We start from the raw sequence: 21,288 nt of genomic DNA, 5'->3' as shown, positions 1-21,288 counted from the left end.
ACGCGCGCGTCCCCGGCCGACCTCAAGCTCCCTGTGCGGTGGTGACGAGGGCCGCGCGCAGTGCGCCGCTGCCGTGCTTGGTGCCCCTGCGCCGCCCCCCTCGCCCGCGGGCCGCGTGGACCGCTGCTCCCGCACCTGTGGGCCCCGCGCTCGGAGCCTCGGCCCCCTTTACCGGGGGCTCTGTGAGGCCGCCCCGGCGCCCGCCTGTCCCGTCGGTGGGCCCTCCCCCGGCCCTGCCGCCCCAGGCGTTGCGCCTCCCGGCGCTGGAGACCCGCTTTGCTGTGCGGCGGGGCTGCTGGCCGGCAGCCCTCCCACCGGAGGACCGGAGGACCGGGAGGCCGTAGCTGGTGCGTCTCGAAAGCCACCCAGTGCTGAGCAACATGCCGGGTGAACGAATCCGGGCCGGGTGGGGGCCTTGCCCACTGAGAACAACTGCTCTGCTTTAACGAAAACTAAGTACAAATCATTTTCTGAACCTAACTTTTCAAGTCTGTTGGCTTGCTTTCATCCTTCAAGTTCAAAGAATTTTTTGAAACGTCTTTTAACCTTTCTCTAGTATGCTTAAAAAATAGAAACTATCCTGCATCTTTAAAAATTACGGCATTCTTTTTTTTTTTTAATTCTTTTTTTCTCTTAGTTTAAATAGGCTCCATGCCCAAGGTGGGGCTTTGAACTCATGACCCTGAGACGAAGGGTCACATGCTTTACCGACTCAGCCAGCCGGGCATCCCTACGGCGTATTTTAAAACACTTTGTAGTTAGTTCACTTCCCTAAGCAAACCATTTCTCTGCGTGTTCTTGTTTGATACAGATAACGAAACAAGACACAAAAGTTGAGCTGGAGACTTACAAGCAAACTCGTCAAGGTCTGGATGAAATGTATAGTGATGTGTGGAAGCAGCTAAAAGAAGAGAAGAAAGTCCGTTTGGTGAGTGTGCAGGACTGAGTGTCTTTAGAAGGTATTCCCCGGTAGCCCGCCACGTTCTTGGTCTGCACGTTTCACACACGTGCTTAGATCTGCTTTTAAAAACAAATGAGTTTTTTGGGATACCTGGGTGGTTCAGTCGGTTAAGCATCTGCCCTCGGCTGGGATCATGATCTCAGGGTGGGGGGATCCAGCCCGGAGTCGGACTACCTGCTCAGAGGGCAGTCTGCTTCTCCCTCTGCCTCTCCCCAACTCATGCTCTCCTTTGTCTCGTTCTCTCAAATAAAATCTTTTTTTAAAAAAAAATTTTAATTTTTCATATAAAGTTTTTGTTGTTGTTTTTTTTTAGTTTTTCTTTAAAGATTTTATTTACTTGAGAGAGCAAAAAACCACAAGCAGGGGGAGCAGCAGAGGGAGAGGAAGAAGCAGGCTTCCCGCTGAGCAGGGAGCCCGATTCGGGACTCGATCCCAGAACCCTGGGATCATCACCTGAGCCAAAAGCAGACGCTTAACCATCTGAGCCGCCCAGGAGCCCTATATAAAGTTTTTAAAGTGTGAAAAAATATATTCATGGAGAAGCAGAAATTGTCCCTTTGAAAAAAAAAAAAAAATTTTTTTTTAAGGGGTTACTTAGTTTACCACTAAGTTCTGCGTTTTTTCCAATTTTATAAACCTTTGTCAGGGATCACCGTGAGACCAGATTCATGGTGGTTTTGCCAGTACAGCTCCCTCAGTCATAGCCTCTAGTCTGTTTTTTTCCACCTAACCTCCATGCCAGTGACCAGTATTTTGTTTTTTGTGTTATTTTAGTAGGCACCATACCCATCATGGGGCTTGAACTCACAACCCTGATCAGGAGTTGCGGGTGCTACCAACTGAGCCAGCCAGGCGCCCCAGCCAGTGTTTTTTTGGGTTTTTTTTAAGATTTTTATTTATTTATTTGACAGAGAGAGCACACAAGCAGAGGGAGTAGCAGGCAGGGGCAGAGGGAGAAACAGGCTTTCCACTGAGCGGGGAGCCTGATGTGGGGCTCAGTCCCAGGACCCTGGTTTCATGACCTGAGCCCCTTAATGACTGAGGTACCCAGGCGCCCCCCAGCCAGTGTTTTTTATTAGACCCAGGTCTTGGATCTGCTTTGTTTCTTTGCTTCTTTGCACCGATGTGGAGACGTGTGTCCTGAGTTACCCAGGACGGAACTAGTTCAGCATGGTCGCACCCTTGTTGGCCTTAATCTAGCAGCCCATTCCAAAAACTCTGACATGGCAGCGTCACAGTGCTGAGCAGACATTCTTTCAGGCTGTGCATTCTAGTCTTCAGGTTTAAAGAACATGGTTGCTAGAACTCGAGGCTGAATGCCACCTACCAGCTTTCTGTTGTCTGCATACAGAGCCAGTTCATTATACAATGAGAAAAAGGGAAAAACTTAATCTAGTAGTGTTCCAGACAGACTCTCAAATCTCCCTAACCTATTCTGACTTTGGGTTTTTTATTTCTGGCAATTCCCAGGATACAGCCTCAGGTAAACACACCTCTGTGTCTACTTCAGTAACACTTTCGTTATCAATACTCTCTTAAGGAACTAGAAAAAGAACTGGAGTTACAGATTGGAATGAAGACGGAAATGGAAATTGCCATGAAGCTGCTAGAAAAGGACACGCACGAGAAGCAGGACACCCTGGTCGCCCTCCGTCAGCAGCTGGAAGAAGTCAAAGCGATTAATTTACAGATGTTCCACAAAGTTCAGGTGGGAGTTGGCTTTGTGTCTGTCCCACAGTCCTACAGCCTGGCTTCCTGCTGCTTGTCGCACACTGCCTCTTGGTCTGTCCCCGCTCTTCCTGCAGGAGAGGGAGGACACATCTGTGAGGCGCTCGCATGCGGTGGGCCCGGTCCCTAGGCCCTATCGCACGTTCCTGCGCTTATTTTATTTGGGCCTCCCATTAGTCCCCAAGAAAAGTTTATAACGTGGAGGAACGTAAGTGACAGGGCAGAACTCAGTGACTGCATCACGTGCCTGGGCTGGCCCAGCTCCTAAGTAGAGCCGACAGCGCAACTGTGTCTTCTGAATCCAAACCCGCATTCGGCCTGTTGTTCCCTTCATGTCTCCCTAGTGTCTGTCTCCTTCTGCTTCAGTGACTAGTTGTCTGCCCCCAGAAGATGGAGAAGCGGAGTAAGGAGCAATATAAGTTAGTATGGTCTTTTCAAGCTTTGCCGAGACACTGATCTTGCCAAGTCTCCAGCCGCACAGCTAGCTGCTCACCTCTCCTATCATGTTGGAGGGGTGCAGGGGACCTAGCCCAGAAAGAGTCGATCATGCCACGGTTTGAAAGCTAGCATCTAAAATCGCAAAGCTTGGGCGCCTGGGTGGCTCAGTCATTAAGTGTCTGCCTTCAGCTCAGGTCATGATCCAGGGTCCTGGGATCGAGCCCCACATTGGACTCCCTGCTCAGCGGGGAGCCTGCATCTCCCTCTTCCTCTGCTCCCTCCCCCTGCTCACACTCTCAAATAAAAAATCTTTAAAATAAAAAATAAAATCACAAAGCTTTCTTGCTCAGAAGCTACGGCAGCGCCCAGGACTATCCTCTGTCCTCAAAACTTTTTTTTTTTTGAAGTTCTGTTTTCTGTTTTTAACGCCCACACTGTCCCACTTCCTCTTCCCTAGCTGTCATGCATCTGTGTGAGAGATGGCGTGAGGGCAGACACACGTGTGTTCTTTTGTTCTGCCTTTTTTAAACTGTTATGTAACTGACATTATCATAGTAGCAGCAGTTGGAAATTCAAGTATAGGGAGAAAATGGAAAACAGTTTCGCTGTTTTCCCTCCTGCACATGCTCTGTTTTAATTTGTTCGTGTTTTTTTCTGCTTTGGGTTCGTCTGTAAACGTAATCTTAATGCACACTAGGGGAAGCCATCCTGCCATAATAACTTAGCAGACCCTAAAATAGCATTCCAGACCAGTGGTCCCTCAGGGACCCAGGCTCCAGCTGCCATGCTTGCTGGCGGAAGGGGAGAGAAAAGCAGAAGTCCAGAGGCAGGATTTCCTCCCAGACAGAGAAGTTGCACACATCATTCCATTGGATTCCACAGCAAAGGGCAAGGCAGCATGGCCAGGCATGGCTGCGAGCAGAGCCTGGGGCCGGCGTGTCTGGGCTGCCAGCCCGATGAAGGGGAGCACAAGGGTTAATAGCCGTGGTTGTCGCTCTCCCCCATTGGCCCCACGAGCTCCTGGAAGTCCCGTCCAGTCCCAGAGTCCTCACTGTCCACAGCCCCTGGGTGTCGGGCAGCACTCTGCACGGAGCCCACCAGGCCTGTGTTTGAACCACAAGACCAGCTGTCTTTCACGTTGACCCATCCTGCCCGGCATAGAATGGTGGGGCCAAAACACGATTGCCAAATGCCTATTTGCCAAGGGAAACTAGGGACACACAGGGCAGACCCCGGCCAGCCGCGGCCCTCACTGCGTCTCTGGGCAGGAACTGTGAAGGCTCCCCTCCCTCTGTTGCATAAAGAACTTGTCCGCGGACTGCCGTGGTCCCTGAGACGTCCACCGTCTCTGTGGCCCATGGGAAGCGGGCTCGCAAGGGGTGCGGGGCCTTCCTGGTGGCCACGCACCTGTTGTGGCCGGCTCCTTCCTGGCGTTGGTTTGCTGGCCTGGAGGTTGTCTGAAGGATCGAACAGTCACAGATGTTCTTCGGGCCTGACTGGGTTTTTGACAGTGCAGTCCCCTCAGTCATTGTGTGTGTGTGCTTCCCCTCAGTCCGTGTGTCGGTGCCCACAGTTTAGTGGCCCGTTTATTAAGCGCAGTTCTCGTGCCTGCCTTAGTCTCTCCCTCCCTCGCTCCCTCCTTCCCCTCAGTGGCCCGCACCCCTGACCTGCTTCAGGATGCCGTGGGGCCTCCGGGGCTCACTTGCCAGTTTCTCTCACTTCCTTCAGGGTGCAGAAGCAGGTAGCTTTTCTAACCCGTCCGGCCCCTACCCTTGGACTCCGCTCCTGTCTCCACAGCCCCTTCGTTCACGGCCCCCATGGCTGCGCCCCGGCTCTTCACAGCCACGGCCCCTGGAGTCCTGGCGCGGTTGGCATGGCTTCCATGTCCGGGCTGGGGCAAGTGGTAGTTTTGCTCATTGTTCGCCACAATTAACAAGGGTCACCGGCTCCCCGGCTTGTCACCCCTGCTTTGCCAGCGCCCGGCCCTGGTCTGCTGAGTCAGTGCTGCGTACTGTACGTTTCTTGGCTCAGGGGCTTCGCGAGTGTCCCTCGGTGTGGGGTCTGCTGTCATAAAACACCCCTTGTTTTCTTTTCTCATGCCCGCTCCCATCCTTGTTCCTCTGGGCCTATGTTCTAGAGTGTTTATTTTGTATGGATAGTTGTCATTCTAAAATGCACATCATCTTGAGTACGTGAATTGTAATTTACATGGGTGGTATTGTGCGTGGCTCTCTTCCTTTTTCCCCCTCAGAGCTACACGCAGCCGGGGTGCACCTGGTTTGGGCTTTGAAGGGGTTAGTCCTGGTGTATGCGGTCACTGCTTCTTGCCCGTCCCCGCAGTGGTGGACACTGTTCCTGCCACTCTGCCAGCATGAACACCCCCATGGTGGTTGGTCTACACGTCCCACCCCCCCCAGGGGCTCTGGAGGGGTGCGGGGGCGCGTCTCTCTGGCCCATGCTTTGGGTCCTTGGTTTGTGGAAGCCCAGCTGCATCGCTTTCCAGAAGGGCTGCACCAGCACGCGCCCCCCTACAGCGAGGTCTGCTGACATCTGTATTCTGAGTGTGCTTGTTTTATATGCGTTTGTTCGCCTAGTGAGTGTCCGCAGCATCCCTTCGTATGTTCTTTAGCCTTTTGTGTTTCCTGTTCTTGCCTGTTCATGCTTTTTGTCCTGGTTTTCTTTTCTTTCTTTCTTTTTTTTTTTTTCTTTTTTTTATTTATTAGAGAGAGAGAGCACAAGCAGGAGGGGAGAGGGAGACTCCCCGCTGAGCAAGGAGCCCGATGCGGGGCTCAATCCCAGGACCCTGGGATCATGACCTGAGCTGAAAGCAGACACTTAACCGACTGAGCCACCCAGGCCCCCAGTCCTTGTTTTCTTTTTTAAATTGGAAGTTTAGTTGACATTAGTTGCAGGTGTACAACACAGTGAATCAAGTTCAATTACACAGAGCTCATCATGAAAAGTGAAGTCATCATCTTATCACCATACAACATGATTACAGTATTATTTTTTTTCTAAAGCATTGAGAATTTTTGCTCTTCCTTTTTTTTTTTTTTAAGATTTTATTTATTTGAGAGAGAGAATGAGAGAGAGAGCATGAGAGGAGGGAGGGTCAGAGGGAGAAGCAGACTCCCTGCCGAGCAGGGAGCCCGATGCGGGACTCGATCCTGGGACTCGATCCTGGGACTCCAGGATCATGACCTGAGCCGAAGGCAGTTGCTTAATCAATTGAGCCACCCAGGCACCCCATGATTACGGTATTATTGACTATATTGCCCGTGCTATATTTTTCATCCCCATGACTTATTTAATTTGTAAGTGGAAATTTTACCTCTTAATCTCCTTTACCTATTTCTTCCATGCCCCACCCCTCTAGAAGCCACCAGTTTGTTCTCTGTATTTTTTTTGTCTTTTTCTGGTTTGTTTTCTGGATTCCACATATAAGTGAAATCATATAGTTTTTGTCTTTCACTTTCTGACTTATTTCACTTAGCATGATACCCTCTAGATCCATCCATGTTGCAAATGGCAAGATCCCATTCTTTTCGATGGCTGAGTAATACTCCGTTGTGTGTACACACACACTTTATCCATTCATCCGTTGATGGACACGGGCTGCTTCCATATCTTGGCCCTTTGGAAATAATGCTGCGGTAAACAATGGTGCAGGTATCTCTTCAAATTTGTATTTTTATTTTCTTTGGTGAAATTACTGGATCCTATAATATTTCTATTTTTACTTTTTTGAGGAACCTCCAGTCTGCTTTTCACAGTGGCTGCACCAATCACTTGTCTGTTGGCCATCTGGATGTCTTCTGTAGGAAAACATGTAAATGGGTCTTCTGTCCATTTTTAATCAGATTATTTTTAGCTGTGGTTTATTGTAGGAGTTCTTTGTATATTTTGGATATTAACCCCTTATCAGACATCTCCTTTACAAATGTCTTCTCCCATTCAGGAGGTTATCATTTCATTTTATTGATGGTTTCCTTCAATATGCAAAAACTTTTTAGTTTGATGTTGTCCCAATAGTTTGTTTTTACTTTTGTTTCCCTCGCCAGAAAAATGTTGCTAAGGCCAATGTCCCAGGAGATTGCACTATGCTTTCTTTTTGGATTTTTATGGTTTTAGTTCTCACATTTAGGTCTTTAATCCATTTTGAGTTTATTTTTGTGTGTGGTTTATGAAAGCGGTCCGGTTTCATTCCTTTCTATGTAGCTGTCCAGTTTTCTCAGCACCATTTGTTGAAGACATCGTATATTCGTATATTCTTGCCACCTTTGTGGTAGATTGACAGTATGAGCTTGGGTTTACTTCTGGGCTCTCTTGTCCTGTTCCATCGATGTAGGTATCTGTTTCTGTACAAGTATCGTATTTATTCTTCCAGTCTGTGAGCATGGTTTGGCTTTCTATCTTCAGTTTTTTTCAATCCATGTCTTATAGTCTTCATAGTATAGGTTTTTTACCCCCTTGGTGAAGTTTATTCTTAGATATTTTATTATTTTTGATGCAATTATAAATGGGTTTTTTTTCTTAATTTCTCTTTGTGCTACTTTGTTATTAGTGTATAGAAATACAACAGACTTCTGTATATTAATTTTGTATCTGCAACCTTACTGAATTCATTTATCTGTTGTAACATTTTTTTGGTAGAGTCTTTCAGGTTTTCTGTATAGAGTATCATGTGTTTGCAAATAGTGACAGTTTTACTTCTTTCTTACCAACTTGGATTCCTTTTATTTCTTTTTGTTGTCTGATTACTGTGGCTAGGACGTCCAGTTCTATGTTGAATAAAAGTGGGGAGAGTGGACATCCTTGTCTTGTTGCTGACCTTAGAGGAAGAGCTCTCAGTGTTTCCCCATCGAGTATGATGCTAGCTGTGGGTCTATCATATATGGCCTTTATGATGTTGAGGTATGTTCCCTGTGAACCCACTTTGTTGAGAGTTCTTATCACGAATGGATGTTATATTTTGTCAAATATTTTTTCTGCATCTATTAAGATGATCATATGGTTTTTACCCTTCATTTTGTTAATATGTTATATCACATTGATTGATTTGCAGATATTGGGCCAGCTCTACATCCTGGAATAAATCCTATTTGACTGTGGTGAATGATCCTTCTAATGGATGATTGCATTGAGTTCACCAGTATTTTATTGAGGATTCTTGCATCCGTCTTCATCAGAGATGTTCACCTGTAGTTTTCTCTGTAGTGCCTTTGTTCTGATTTCGGTATCAGGGCACTGCTGGCCTCAAAGAATGAATATGGAAGTTTTCCTTCCTCTTCTGTTTTTTTTGGAATAGTTTAAGAAGATTAAGTATTAACTCTGTTTAAATAAATATTTGGTAGAATTCCCCTGTGAAGCCGTCTGGTCCTGGACTTTTGTTCATTGGGAGTTTTTTTATTACAAATTTAGTGTCACCACTAGGAACTGGTTATTTCTTCCTGATTCAGTCTTGGAATATCATAGGTTTCTAGGAATTTATCCATTTCTTTTAGGTTGTCCAATGTGTTGGTATATGATTTTTCGTAGTCGTATCTTATAGTCCTTCATATTTCTGTGGTGTCAGTTACTACTTTTCCTCTTTCATTTCTGAATTGATTTGAGTCCTCTCTCTTTTTCTTGATGAGTCTGGGTAAAAGTTTATCAGTTTTCTTTATCTTTTCAAACAACCAGCTCTTGATTTCATGTGATCTTTTCTATTGTTTTTTAAGTCTCCATTTCACTTAATCTACTCTTATCTCTATTATTTCATTCCTAGGACTGATTTTGGGCTTTTGCTCTTCTTTTTCTAGCTGCTTTAGGTTTAAGGTTAGATTGTTTCTTTGAGATTTTTCTTGTTCTGGTATCACTTTAAACTTCCTTCTTAGAACTGCTTTTGCTGCGTTCCAAAGATTTTGGACCATTGTGTTTCCATTTTCATTTGTCTCCAGGTACTTTTTTAAATTTCTCCTTTGATTTCTTGGTTTGACCAATTTGTTGTTTAGTAGCATGTTGTTTAGCTTCCACACGTTTGTGTTTCTTCTGTGTTTTGTTGTTTTTTTTCCCTGTAATTGATTTCAAGTTACATACTATTGTGGGTAAAGATGCTTGATACGATTTCAGTCTTCTTAAATTTATTGAGATTCTTTTTGTGGCCTACCGTGATGGATTCTGGAGAATGTCTCATGTGCACATGAAGAGAATGCGTATTCTGCTGCTTTAGAAAGGAATGTTCTGTATAGATACGTCCATCTGCTCCAGTGTATCACTCAAAGCCTGTTTCCTTATAGATTTTCTGCTTGGATGATGTACACATTGATGTAAGTGGGTTGTTAAAGTCCCCTACTATTGTATTACTGTCAGTTTCTATCTTAATGTTTGTTAATAGCTTTTTTATGTATTCAGGTGCTCTGGTGTCAGTTGCGCAGATATTTACAATTGCTACATCTTGCTGGATTGATCCCTTTATCATTATATAATGCTATTTTGTCTGACGTAGGTACTGCTACCCCAGTTTTGGGGGGTTTTTTTGTTTGCCTCCATTTGCATGCAATATGTTTTTCTATCCCTTCCTTCACTTTCAGTCTGTATGTTTTTAGGTCTGAAGTGAGTCTCTTGGAGGCATATAGATGGGTCTTGTTTTTTTTTTTTATCTGTCACCCTGTGTCTTTTGATTGGAACATTTAGACCATTTACATTTAAAGTTACTACTGATGGGGCGCCTGGGTGGTTCAGTCAGTGGAGCATCCGACTCTTGGTTTCAGCTCAGGTCATGATCTCAGGGTCATGAGATTCTTTCCCCCTCCCTCCCTCTTTGCTCCTCCCCCCTGCTCACACACACACACTCAAGCGTGTGTTCTCTCTCTCTCAAATAAGTAAAATATTTAAAAGTTACTACTGATGGGGCGCTTGGGTGGCTCAGTTGGTCAAGTGTCCGACTGTTGATTGCAGCTCAGGTCATGATCTCAGAGTTGTGAGAATGAGCCCCAAGTCACTCTCCCTGCTCAGCACAGAGTCTGCTTCTCTCTCCCTCTGCCCTTCCTCTCACTTGCACACTTGCACGCATGCGTGCTCTTTATTTATTTATTAAATAAATAAAACTTAAACAAAAGGGGCACCTGGGTGGCTCAGTCGTTAAGCGCCTGCCTTCGGCTCAGGTCATGATCCCAGGGTCCTGGGATCAAGCCCCACATCAGGCTCCCTGCTCCGCAGGAAGTCTGCTTCTCCCTCACCCACTCTCCCTGCTTGTGTTCCCTCTCTCGCTCTGTCTCTCTGTCAAATAAAATCTTTTAAAAATAAAGAAAGAAAGAATAAAGCTATTACTGAGAGGTATGTACTTACTGCTTTTTTGTTCATTGTTGTGTGGTTGTTTTTGTACTTCTCTGTTCCTTCTCTTGTTCTCTTCCCTTGTGATTGATGGCTTTCTGTAGTGTTGTGCTTAGGTTCCTTTCTCTTTACTTTTTGTGTATCTGTTGTACATTTTTGATTTATGGTTACCATGAGGTTCATATATAACATTCTGAGTATATAACAGTTTATATTAAGTTGAGGGTCTCTTAAGTTTGAACACATTCTTTTTTTTTTTTTTTTTTTTAAGATTTTATTTATTTATTTGACAGAGAGAGACACAGCGAGAGAGGGAACACAAGCAGGGGGAGTGGGAGAGGGAGAAGCAGGCTTCCCGCCGAGCAGGGAGCCCGATGCGGGGCTCAAACCCAGGACCCTGGGATCATGACCTGAGCCGAAGGCAGATGCTTAACGACTGAGCCACCCAGGCGCCCCAGTTTGAACACATTCTAAAAACACTACATTTTGGGGTGCCTGGGTGGCTCAGTCGTTAAGCATCTGCCTTCGGCTCAGGTCATGATCCCAGGGTCCTGGGTTTGAGCCCCGCATCGGGCTCCCTGCTCGGCGGGAAGCCTGCTTCTCCCTCTCTCTCCCTCTGCCTACAGCTCCCCCTGCTTGCGTGCTCTCTCTCACTCTCTCTCTCTGTCAAATAAATAAATAAAATATTTAAAAATAAGTAAATAAATGCACTAGGTTTTTACTGCCTTTTTATGTATATGATGTCATATCTTATATCTTTTTATTTTGTGTATTCCTTAACTACTTTTTGATACAATTGATTTTACTGTTTTTGTTTTTTACCCTTCTTACTAGCGTTGTAAGTGATTGATCTCCTACTTTTATTTTATGTTTGCTTTTACCAGTGAAGTTTTTCCCTTTCGTAAGTATCTTACTGTAGTTATGGCCTCCTCTTTTTCACTAAAGAAGCCCCTTTAATATTTCTTTTTTTTTTTTTTTTTTTAAGATTTTATTTATTTGAGAGAGAGAATGAGAGAGAGAGCACAAGAGGGGGGAGCGGGAGAGGGAGAAGCAGACTTCCCACTGAGCGGGGAGCCCGATGCGGGACTCGATCCTGGGACTCCAGGATCATGACCTGAGCCGAAGGCAGTCGCTTAACCAACTGAGCCACCCAGGTGCCCCCCCTTTAATATTTCTTGTAAGGCTGGTTTAGAGGTGATGAACTCCTTTCACTTTTGTTTGTCTGGGAAACTCCTTATCTCTCCTGCCAGGTAGAGTACTCTTGGTCATAGGATTCTTCTTTTCAGTGCTTTGGATGCATCATACCACTCTTCTTCTGGCCTGCAAAGTTTCTGCTGAAAAATCTGCTGATGGCCTTATGGGGTTCCCTTGTACGTAACTATCTGCCTTTCTCTTGCTGCTTTTAAGATTCTCTCTTTCTTGGGGCACCTGGGTGGCTCAGTCGTTAAGCGTCTGCCTTCGGCTCAGGTCATGATCCAGGTGTCCTGGGATCGAGCCCTGCATCAGGCTCCCTGCTCAGTGGGAAGCCTGTTTCTCCCTCTCCCACTCCCCCTGCTTGTGTTCCCTCTCTCGCTATCTCTCTCTCTGTCAAATAAATAAATAAAATCTTAGAAAAAAAAAAGATTCTCTCTTTCTCTTTTATCTTTGCCATTTTAATTATCATGTGTCGTGTTGTGGACCTCCATTGCTTCACCTTGTTTGAGGCTCTCTGTGCTCCCTTCCCCCAGGTGAGGTTAGGGAAGTTTTCAGCTATTACTTCAAATAAGTTTTCTGCCCCCTTCTCTCTCCTCCCTCTGGGATACCTACAGTGCAGATGTTAGCATGTTTAATGCTGTCCCAAATGTTCCTTAAACTAGCCTCTTTTTTTTTTTTTTGTATTCTTTTTTCTTTTTGCTATTTCGCTTGGGTGCTTTCCATTTTCCATCTGTCTTCCAGATCGCTGATCCAGATCTTCTGCATCCTTTAATCTGCTGTTGACTCTCTCTAGTGTATTTTTCATTTCAGTTCTTGTGTTCCTCAACTCTTATTGTTTCTTTTCTATAATTTCTCTTTGTTGAAGTTCTTACTGAGTTCATCCACTCTTCTGTCAAGTCTGGTGAACACCTTTATGACCATTACTTTGAACTCTTTCTGGGGTGGATCACATACCTTCATTTCTTTTAGTTCTTTTTCTAATGTTTTGTCTTGTTCTTTCATTTGGTGCATATTCCTTTGTCTCCTCATTTTGCTTGACTTTCTCTGCTTGTTTCTATGTATTGGGCAGAACAGCTACATCTCCCAGTCTTAAAGGAGTGTAGGACTGTGTGGTCTGCATGTGCCTGTTGTCTTTGGCTGGAGCTATAGCAGGCACGTGCTGAAGTTCCCAGGGCACTCCATAGGAGTCTGGAGCTGAGCAGGGGCAGGGGCCAGGGGGTCCCAAGGTACTCCATGAAGCAGGGGGTTCCTGGCAGGACAGCTGGAGAAGTAGCTGCAGACTAGGGGGTCCCAGGATGTTCTGCCTAGCAGAGGCCCTGGTAGGATGGCCGGAGCTTACGTGGGTATAGGCCAGGAGGTCCCGAGGTGCTCCACATGGGGTAGAGGGCCTGATGGGATACTTGAAGTGGGCACAGACTCGGGGTGGGGAGGTCCTAGGGTGCTCTGGGCAGTGGGTGTCCTAGCGAGTCGTGTAGAGCTGAAGCTGGTGTGGGCCTGGGGTGTCCCAAGGTGCTTTGCACCCATACCGTGTTGGCAAGACAGCTGCAGCTGGAGCGGGCACCATCCAGGGTATCCCAGTTGTGCTGCACTCGGTCCACCTTGGTGGGCCAGCTGGAGCTTGGGTGAGCTCAGACGGGAGGGCCGCCTCAGGGGGATGCCTGGGGCTGATGAGCGGGGAAACGGGGGCTCACTGAGGTGTCGGGCCGGCTAGAATGGCCAGACCGCGCTCCTGTCTGCTGTCACGGTGGAGGGGGACCATCAGCAGTGGTCCTCACCAGCACCTCCCCACCTGGGGAGCATTCCAGCAACTCCCCCTGCGCCTGGCAGACACTCTGGGTTAGTTCACCCACAGTTGCTAGCCTGCCCCACTGCATGGGCAGCATCAGGGGTGGGTTCCCGTCCTAACTATGTCTCCACCTCTCCTACCCTTCTCTGTGTGGTCCCTCTGTTGGGGTGGAAACTGCCTTCCGTTCTTAGGGAGAATCACTGTAGGTGTAGGTATAGGTTTGGTGTGTCTGGAGGAGGAGAGTTCAGGGTCTTCCTACACCACCATCTTAGACCCTCCCCTTGTCTCGTCCTTATTGATTAGCGGTCATTCTGTGTAGTCTGAATATTAGTCCCTTATTGGTTCACCTGTGGTAGATGTCCTCTACTCTCTTCTCTGGTATCCTTAAGTGTCCTTATTTTTGGTGTAGTCAAATGTGCTGATTTCTCACGTTATGGGCTGCAGTTTGGGGATTTTAAGAAGCCCTTTCTCAAGCCTAGGTGTCAAAGACATTCTACACTAGTTTTATAAACCTGACACAGTTAGGTTTTTAATGTCTAGAGTTGACTTTCATTTATAGCCTTACTGAGGGATCCAGGTGTGGTTCTCTCCATATCATTAGCTACTTCAGAACTAGTCCAGTCTTTTCTCACTCTCCTATGTGGTGCCACCCTGATCATAGATCAGGTTCGTACATAAGGTGGAACCGTCCCTGAGGTCTCTGTTCTGTGTGTCTATCTGAGTTACCTGATCACCATAGCTTTGTAGTATGTTTTATGTCTAAGTTGGCTGTAACAAAGTGCCACAGAGTGGCTTGACAGAGCTTCATTGTCTCACAGTCTGGAGGCCAGGAGTCTGAGATTGGGAGTCCGCACAGTTGCTCTCCTCTGAGGGCTGTGAGGAAGACCCTAGCGTCCCTGTGTCCTAAGGACTCCTGGTGGTTGCTGGCCACCTTCACTTGGTCTGCTCCCCGTGTACATGACTATGTCCAAATTTCCCCTTTTGATAAGGACACAAGTGATACTGGATTAAGGGCCCCCCTACTCCACTTTGACCTCATCTTAACTAATTATGTCTGCAACGGCCCACTTCCCAAATAAGGTCACATTGTGTGGTACTCGGGCCAGGGCTTCCACATAAGGATTTGGGAGGGATGGAACTCAACCCATTACAGAGGTCAAGCCTGCCCTCCTTGCCCCCTAATTTTTTCCCCTTTTTAAGATTGACTTAACTATTTGTAAACCTTTATTCTTGACAAAAAATTTAGAACAATTTATAAAGTCTCTTTTAGAAATCCAGCAGAGGGGTGCCTGGGTGGCTCAGTTGGTTGAGCATCTGACTCTTAGTTTCGGCTCAGGTTGTGATCTCAGGGTCGTGGGATTGAGCCCCATGCTGGGCGGGGAGTTGGCTTGGGATTCTCTCTCTCCCTCACTCCCTCCCCCACTTGCATACATGTGCTCTTTCTCTCTAAAATAAATCTTTAAAAAAAATTTTTTTAATAAAAATCCAGCTGAACTGAGCTGGGATCGGGCCCCAGGCAGGGGCAGTATGAGCAGTGGGGGCAGGCAGGACTGGAGCAGGGGCCAGGATCGAAGTTGGAGGTCCCAGGCTAAATTTATTTAAAAAAAAAAAAAAAAATCCAACTGGATTTCCTAAACGGGGATTACATTGGATTTATAGGTTAACTTGAGAAAAAATTGACCTCCGTAGCGTATAAAGTCATTTCATCCAAGAGCATGGGGTAGATTTTCATTTAGTCAGATAATTCTTTTTTCTCTTTTTTTATCCTTTTTACTGGGTAAGAGTCTTGCATTTTCTCCAGGTGAGTTCCTGGATTGTAGTTCTTGTTGCTCATGTGACCGGTGCCTTACTTTGGCTACATCATCTGGTTAGGTCTTACTGGTATAGAAAAGAGCTCGTGTGTTTGCAGGCCTGATCTCCTGTTAGCAGCCTGGCACACCGCCAGGGGCAGACAGTTCCTCACTTGATCCTGTTGTCTTTATGTGTAAGTGATCATATCATTGGCAAATAGAGTTTAATCTCTTTACCCTCAATTTTTGTTTCTTAGAGCATTGGCCAGGCTTTCCAATACTATATTACACAGCAGAAACAGTGAGCAAACTTGTGGTCCTGCTCTTAAAAGGATTGCATCTAAAAGTTTCTCCATTAGCTATCATCTTGCTAGATGTTCGCTGTGTGATCCTCAGTAAGTTAAGGAAGTTCACTTCTGTTTCTTGTTTGTTTAGTTTTATCATGAATGAGTGTTGAATTTATTAAATGCTTTTTTCCCCTATATTGTATCTATTTTGTTGGGTTTTTTTTTTTTAAGATTTTATTTATTTATTAGGGCACAAGTTGTGGCAGAGGGAGAGGGAGAAGCAGACTCCCCGCTAAGCAGGGAGCCCGATGCGGGGCTGGATCCCAGGACCCTGAGATCCTGACCTGAACCAAAGGTAGATGCTCAAGTGACTGAGCCACCCAGGCGCTCCTGATCTATCTATTTTGATAATCATATTTTTTTCCTTTATTTGTGTTGTAATTTATGCTGATTAACATTCTTGGAATCCTTCTTAATTATGACATATTTATATATACTCTTGATGCACGCGTGCTCTTTCAGGAGCATTTTGTTAATTTCTGCTCTTCCCCACAGCCCTGGAAGACACAATGGGTTGAAGCGCCCAGTGTTATCAACGGAAAGAAAATATATGTGTTTATATTTGAGATGGACCTCTAGTGATCTTTCCTCTTACTGACCTTATTTGCCTTCAGAATCAAGATTGGGTTGGCACTATATGCTTTCCTGCTCTCTTGAAGCTCTCTTTCTTTGGAATAATTCATACAAGATAGCAAGTGTCTATTCTGAAAATTTTGAGAATCCACCTATGTTATAGGATTTACCTGGGTCCGAGGCTTTGGAAGCAGGGTGACTTTGATGACCATTTCAAGTTATTAAATGCTACTGACCTATTTGTGCTTTCTATTTCTTCTCAGGACAATTTTGGTGTATTTTTTCCAAAATGTATCTTGTTTAGGTTCTCAAATGTTTTAACTCATAGTTGTTTATAATGTTCTTTTACAAAGTTTTTAAATCTCTTTCATCCAGGATTTTCTTACTTGCATTTTCTATTTTCTGTATTCCTTCTTGCCAGAAGTGTGTCTTCTTTAATAATCTTTTCAAAGAACCACCTTTTTCCCCTAATACTCTGCATTGTCTTTTGTTCCCATGTTTTTCATTGACTTCTATCTACTCTTACTTTTGTTATATTCTTTCTGATTTCTTTGGGTTTTCTCTGTAGTTCATTTTCAGCTGCTGAAATGCATGCTTAGCTCATCTGTTTTATCTTTTTTTTTTTCCCATAAAAATGTCATTTGGGGGTGCCTGGCTGACTCAGTAGAGCATGTGACTCCTGATCTCAGGGTCATGAGTTCAAGCTCCACCCTGGGGGGCAGAGTTTACTTAAAAAAATAAAAATAAGTAACAAAAATGCTATTTGAAGTTAAAAATTACCCACAAGGGCGCCTGGGTGGCTCAGCTGGTTAAGCGACTGCCTTCGGCTCAGGTCATGATCCTGGAGTCCCGGGATCGAGTCCCGCATCAGGCTCCCTGCTCGGCGGGGGGTCTGCTTCTCCCTCTGACCCTCCCCTCTCTCATGTGCTCTGTCTCTCTCATTCTCTCTCTCAAATAAATAAATAAAATCTTTAAAAAAAAAAAAAAAAATTACCCGCAAGTGCTGCTTTAGCTGTGGCCCTCAAATTTTAACAAAATCACATCTTAGCATCTCTGAAACCTAGATGCATCTTACAGTCAGTGGCCTGACGTGTTCCAAGTAGCAGGTTTTTCTTTCTTAGTGGTGTGTAAAATTAAGACACATCTTACACTCAGTGCATCTTCAGTACTATACAATATTGCATAGTGTTTTCACTAGATTTTACCTCTGAGTATTTCATAATTCTTCCTCTGGTTTATATTTTTAGCTCAGTAGTTTTAGTAATAATGCCATTTAGTTTTGTTTCCAAGATATGAGGCGTTTTTAGTCATTCTTGTGTTGTTAATGTTGAATTGTATCACATTAAGGTCCAAGAATACAGTCTGTATATTATTCTTGGGAATTTATTAGGACTTCCTTCTCTCTTTAGCCTTTCTGTATCCTTTTATTTTAAAAGCGTCTCTTTTAGACACACAGGAACATGGTGCTTTTTGCCACCCCACCCCCACCCCCACCCCCCGCCCGGTCCAGGGCTCTGGTTCAGAGCCTGGATTCAGAAGTCACATAGTCATGGGTGTGAGCATGCTGTCCTGGCTCATGCACGCTAGTCTCCACCCCGACGCTCTCTCTGAGCCTCCCTTTGCCTAAGAAGGGGGGCTAACCACCCCTGCCAGGGCCGGAGAACTCACAGGTGTGCTGGGCACATGGGAACAGCTCAGTAATGTTGTCAGATCCCACTCTGATGTTCCTTTCTGAAAAGGAACATGGACCTTTCATAGAAGGAAAGGCTCATTACTTCCTTACTTCCTTCTGGGCCTTTCTTTCTGTTGATAACAGTGAGCGCTTCAACCCATTGTGTCTTCCAGGGCTGTGGGGAAGAGCAGCAATTAACAAAATGCTCCTGAAAGTGCTGTGAAAGTAGAAGGTGCAATCAAACCTGTTCTTAATCCCGAGCAGGCCTGGCGGTGAGGGAGTGGCAGAGTGTGACCCCTTTTCCTTTCCTTGGCAGAATGCAGAGAGCTGTTTACAGCAGAAGAATGAAGCCATCACATCCTTTGAAGAAAAAAACAACCAAGTTATGTCCAGCATGAAACAGATGGAAGAAAGGTAATCACCCCACCCCCCACCCTGGCACATACTACTTAGGAGATGGGGACATTCTCTGGACCTGGAGTTTCTCTCACAAGTACAGACAACTTGGGATGATGGGCCTTTGGGATCCGAGTCTTGCTGAAGGGGTCCGATTCCCAGCCCTAAGTGCATATTCCCTTAATCAAACTTTGGGTTTCTGTATCACACTGTCTTCCCAGGGGGTCAGACGGGTACAGTGAGCTCATTGTCACGGTCACATTTCCACATCAGTCAGTAGTGGATCACAAGAGAGTCTGAAAACTGACTCACAAGAATATGGCAACTGATTTTCTTACAAAGGTGCAAAGGCAGTTCAGTGGAGCGAGGAAAGTCTTTTTAATAAATGATGTTGGAACAATCAGAAAAATGAATCTCAATCTACACCTCATACCTTATTCAAAAATTAACTAGAAATGGAGCATAAGTCTAAATGGAAAACTTAAAATTTCTAACTTTTAGAAGAAAATATAGGAGAAAATCTTTGTGGCTTTGGGTTAGTCAAAGAGATCTTAGACGTGACATGAAAGCCTGGGGTCCATGGGAGAAATTTTTGATAAATTGGACTTTATCAAAATGTAAAACCTTTGTTCCATGAAAGACACGGTTAAGAGAATAAAAAGACATGTTACAGATTGGGACAAAATCTGCAGATCACATAGCTGACAAAGTACTTGTATCCAGAATGTGTAAAGAACTCTCAAAACTCAACAGTCCAATTTAAAAATGGACAAAAGGCTTGAACAGACACTTGACCAAAGAGGGCATATGGATGGCGGACCAGTACACAAAAAGACATTCAGTATCCCTAGCCAGCAGGGACGTGTGTGTTACAATCACAGTGGGGGTCACTGTGCATGTATTAGAACAGCTAAGTATCTTTTTAGTGACAGCACTGAGTGCTGACAAGACTCCAAAGTGACTAGAACTCCCCTACCTTACCAATGGGGATGCCAAATGGTACCCCCACTGTGGAGAACAGTCTCTTAAAGCTAAACATGCTCTTGGGTGCCTGGGTGGCTCAGTTGGTTAAGCGACTGCCTTCGGCTCAGGTCATGATCCTGGAGTCCCGGGATCGAGTCCCGCGTCGGGCTCCCTGCTTGGCAGGGAGTCTCCTTCTCCCTCTGACCCTCCCCCCTCTCATGCTCTCTCTCTCTCATTCTCTCTCTCAAATAAATAAATAAAATCTTTTAAAAAAAAAATTAAAAAAAAAAGCTAAACATGCTCTTATCATATGACCCCACAATCCCACTGCTGGGTATGTGCCCAAGAGCAGTGAAGACTAATGTTCACACAGAAACCTGTACACAAATGTTTATAGCAGGTCTGTGCATATAATTAAAACTAGAAGCGAATTGAGGTCTTTTCATCTGATGAAGGAGAAACAAACTGTCAGCCTATACCATGAAATAATACTCGGCCATCGGGAGGAACCTGGAATGATCTCAGATACCGCGCTGAGCGAAGGAAGCCAGTTTCAAGAGGTTATATGAGGAACAATTCCATTTATAGGACGTTCTCGAAAAGCCAGAGCCACGATATCAGAGCACATCAGTGGTTGCCAGGTTTAGGGGTGACTCCAGAGGGCAGCGCTAGGGAGCTTTCCCGGATGACGGAGCTCCTGGTCGCCGCGGTGGTTACAAGTCTGTACGCGTGCTGAGAACTCTGGGAACGGTTTCACTGTGTGTTTAAAACCCCAGCCGCAAGACTGAAAGACGCTGCCCTCAGCCTTGAGGATAACCCCTTTCCCACGGAGACCTGGTTCTTTGCGCGCAGGTTACAGGTCTCGGAGAGGGCGCGGCAGGGGGCCGAGGAGCGGAGCCACAAGCTGCAGCAGGAGCTGGGGGGCCGGACGTGCGCGCTGCAGGAGCAGCTCTCCCAGCTGCACGAGCAGTGGTAGGCGGGGCCGGGGCGGGGCCAGCCGCCAGGGGGCGGGGCCGGGCAGCTCCCGACTGGGCGCGGGCGGTGTCTCTTCTGCACTTACACCCGCGAAGCTGGAATCGGGGTGTGTGTCAAGCCCCGTGTCCCCTTTCGCAAGTGAGAGCGCCGGCTCAGGGGGTTCGGGAACGTCCCAGGGCCACTCAGCTGGTGAGGGGGGAGTGCGGTAGCTTTCTCCCGCCCCCACCCCGTGTCCCCCAGTGGGAGCTGGCTCTGGGTTGCAAAACGCAGACGACGTTTTGCAGGCTCTCTCCTCAGGTCTCCGCCTGGGTAGAGGATCCCGCTCGTGCGGTCCGAAGTGTCTCTCGGGGCTCTTTTCCTTTCTGTGCGCTCGCGTGCTGTCCCGTGCATGCGCCTGCTTCCCCCGGCAGGGTCCTGGTCTTCCCTCTGGAGGGGCAGGTGGCCCTGCTGGAGAGGGAGCCTGGGTTCCCTGCTCTGCTGACGGGTTTAGGTGCAGGTGCAGCACTTCTGATTCCTGTGAACTCCCCATTTCCTTTGCGGAGAATTGGGCCGGAGATTGTGCATCTTCTATGCATCTCTCTCACTGAGACTAACTCAAGTTCATTTTGGGAAAACAGCTCGAGTCTAGAGAAAGAGTTGAAATCAGAAAAAGAACAGAGACAGGCTCTTCAGCGAGAATTACAACAGGAGAAGGACACTTCCTCTCTACTCCGAGCAGAGCTACAGCAAGTGGAAGGATTAAAAAAGGTAAGGCAGCCGGCCTGGGAGGGGAAGAGCTGCGGCTGTCTCCAGGAGCCCCGGCTGCGGAGCCCCTGGTACAGCCGGAGCTGCGGCTGGTGCGCACACCGGCCACTCGGGGAGCAGTGCGGTGGGGAAAATGAAACGGGGGGGACAGCCTGCAGTGGCGGCCGTAGTCCGGGAAGCATGCCCCACAGGCTGACTCAAAAGGCGAGTGAGGGCCAGCCATGCAGAGGCGGGCTAAGGCCGTCTCAGGCACACCAGCCACACACCGGCCCTGGCGGAGGATCCTTGGGGATTTCGTTGTGTTGAACATGATCATGGGTGCTGCTGCACGGTCTGAATGAGCCCACAAAGGTCCTCTGGTCTCTGGTGGAAAGTGTTTAAGAGCCCCTCCCCGAGGGAGCCCACTG

At 46.5% G+C, this 21,288-nt stretch overlaps 1 protein-coding gene across 1 annotated transcript in view; it reads left to right on the top strand.

The window, feature by feature from the left end:
• Positions 1-21,288, top strand: part of RUFY1 (RUN and FYVE domain containing 1) — a 59,957-nt gene that overhangs the window by 32,647 nt on the left and 6,022 nt on the right. Inside the window, exons 10-14 of the mRNA XM_035029391.1 lie at positions 812-928; positions 2,502-2,669; positions 18,120-18,217; positions 20,015-20,134; positions 20,755-20,884. Coding sequence (XP_034885282.1) covers positions 812-928; positions 2,502-2,669; positions 18,120-18,217; positions 20,015-20,134; positions 20,755-20,884 — 633 coding nt within the window. The remainder of the gene's footprint in view (positions 1-811; positions 929-2,501; positions 2,670-18,119; positions 18,218-20,014; positions 20,135-20,754; positions 20,885-21,288) is intronic.

This window comes from Mirounga leonina, unplaced genomic scaffold (genome assembly GCF_011800145.1).
Source record: "Mirounga leonina isolate KUSES-001 unplaced genomic scaffold, KU_Mleo_1.0 Mir_239, whole genome shotgun sequence".
Taxonomy (NCBI): domain Eukaryota; kingdom Metazoa; phylum Chordata; class Mammalia; order Carnivora; family Phocidae; genus Mirounga; species Mirounga leonina.
The sequence above is the reverse complement of the archived record's forward strand: the minus strand, read 5'-3'. Positions and strand labels throughout refer to the sequence as shown.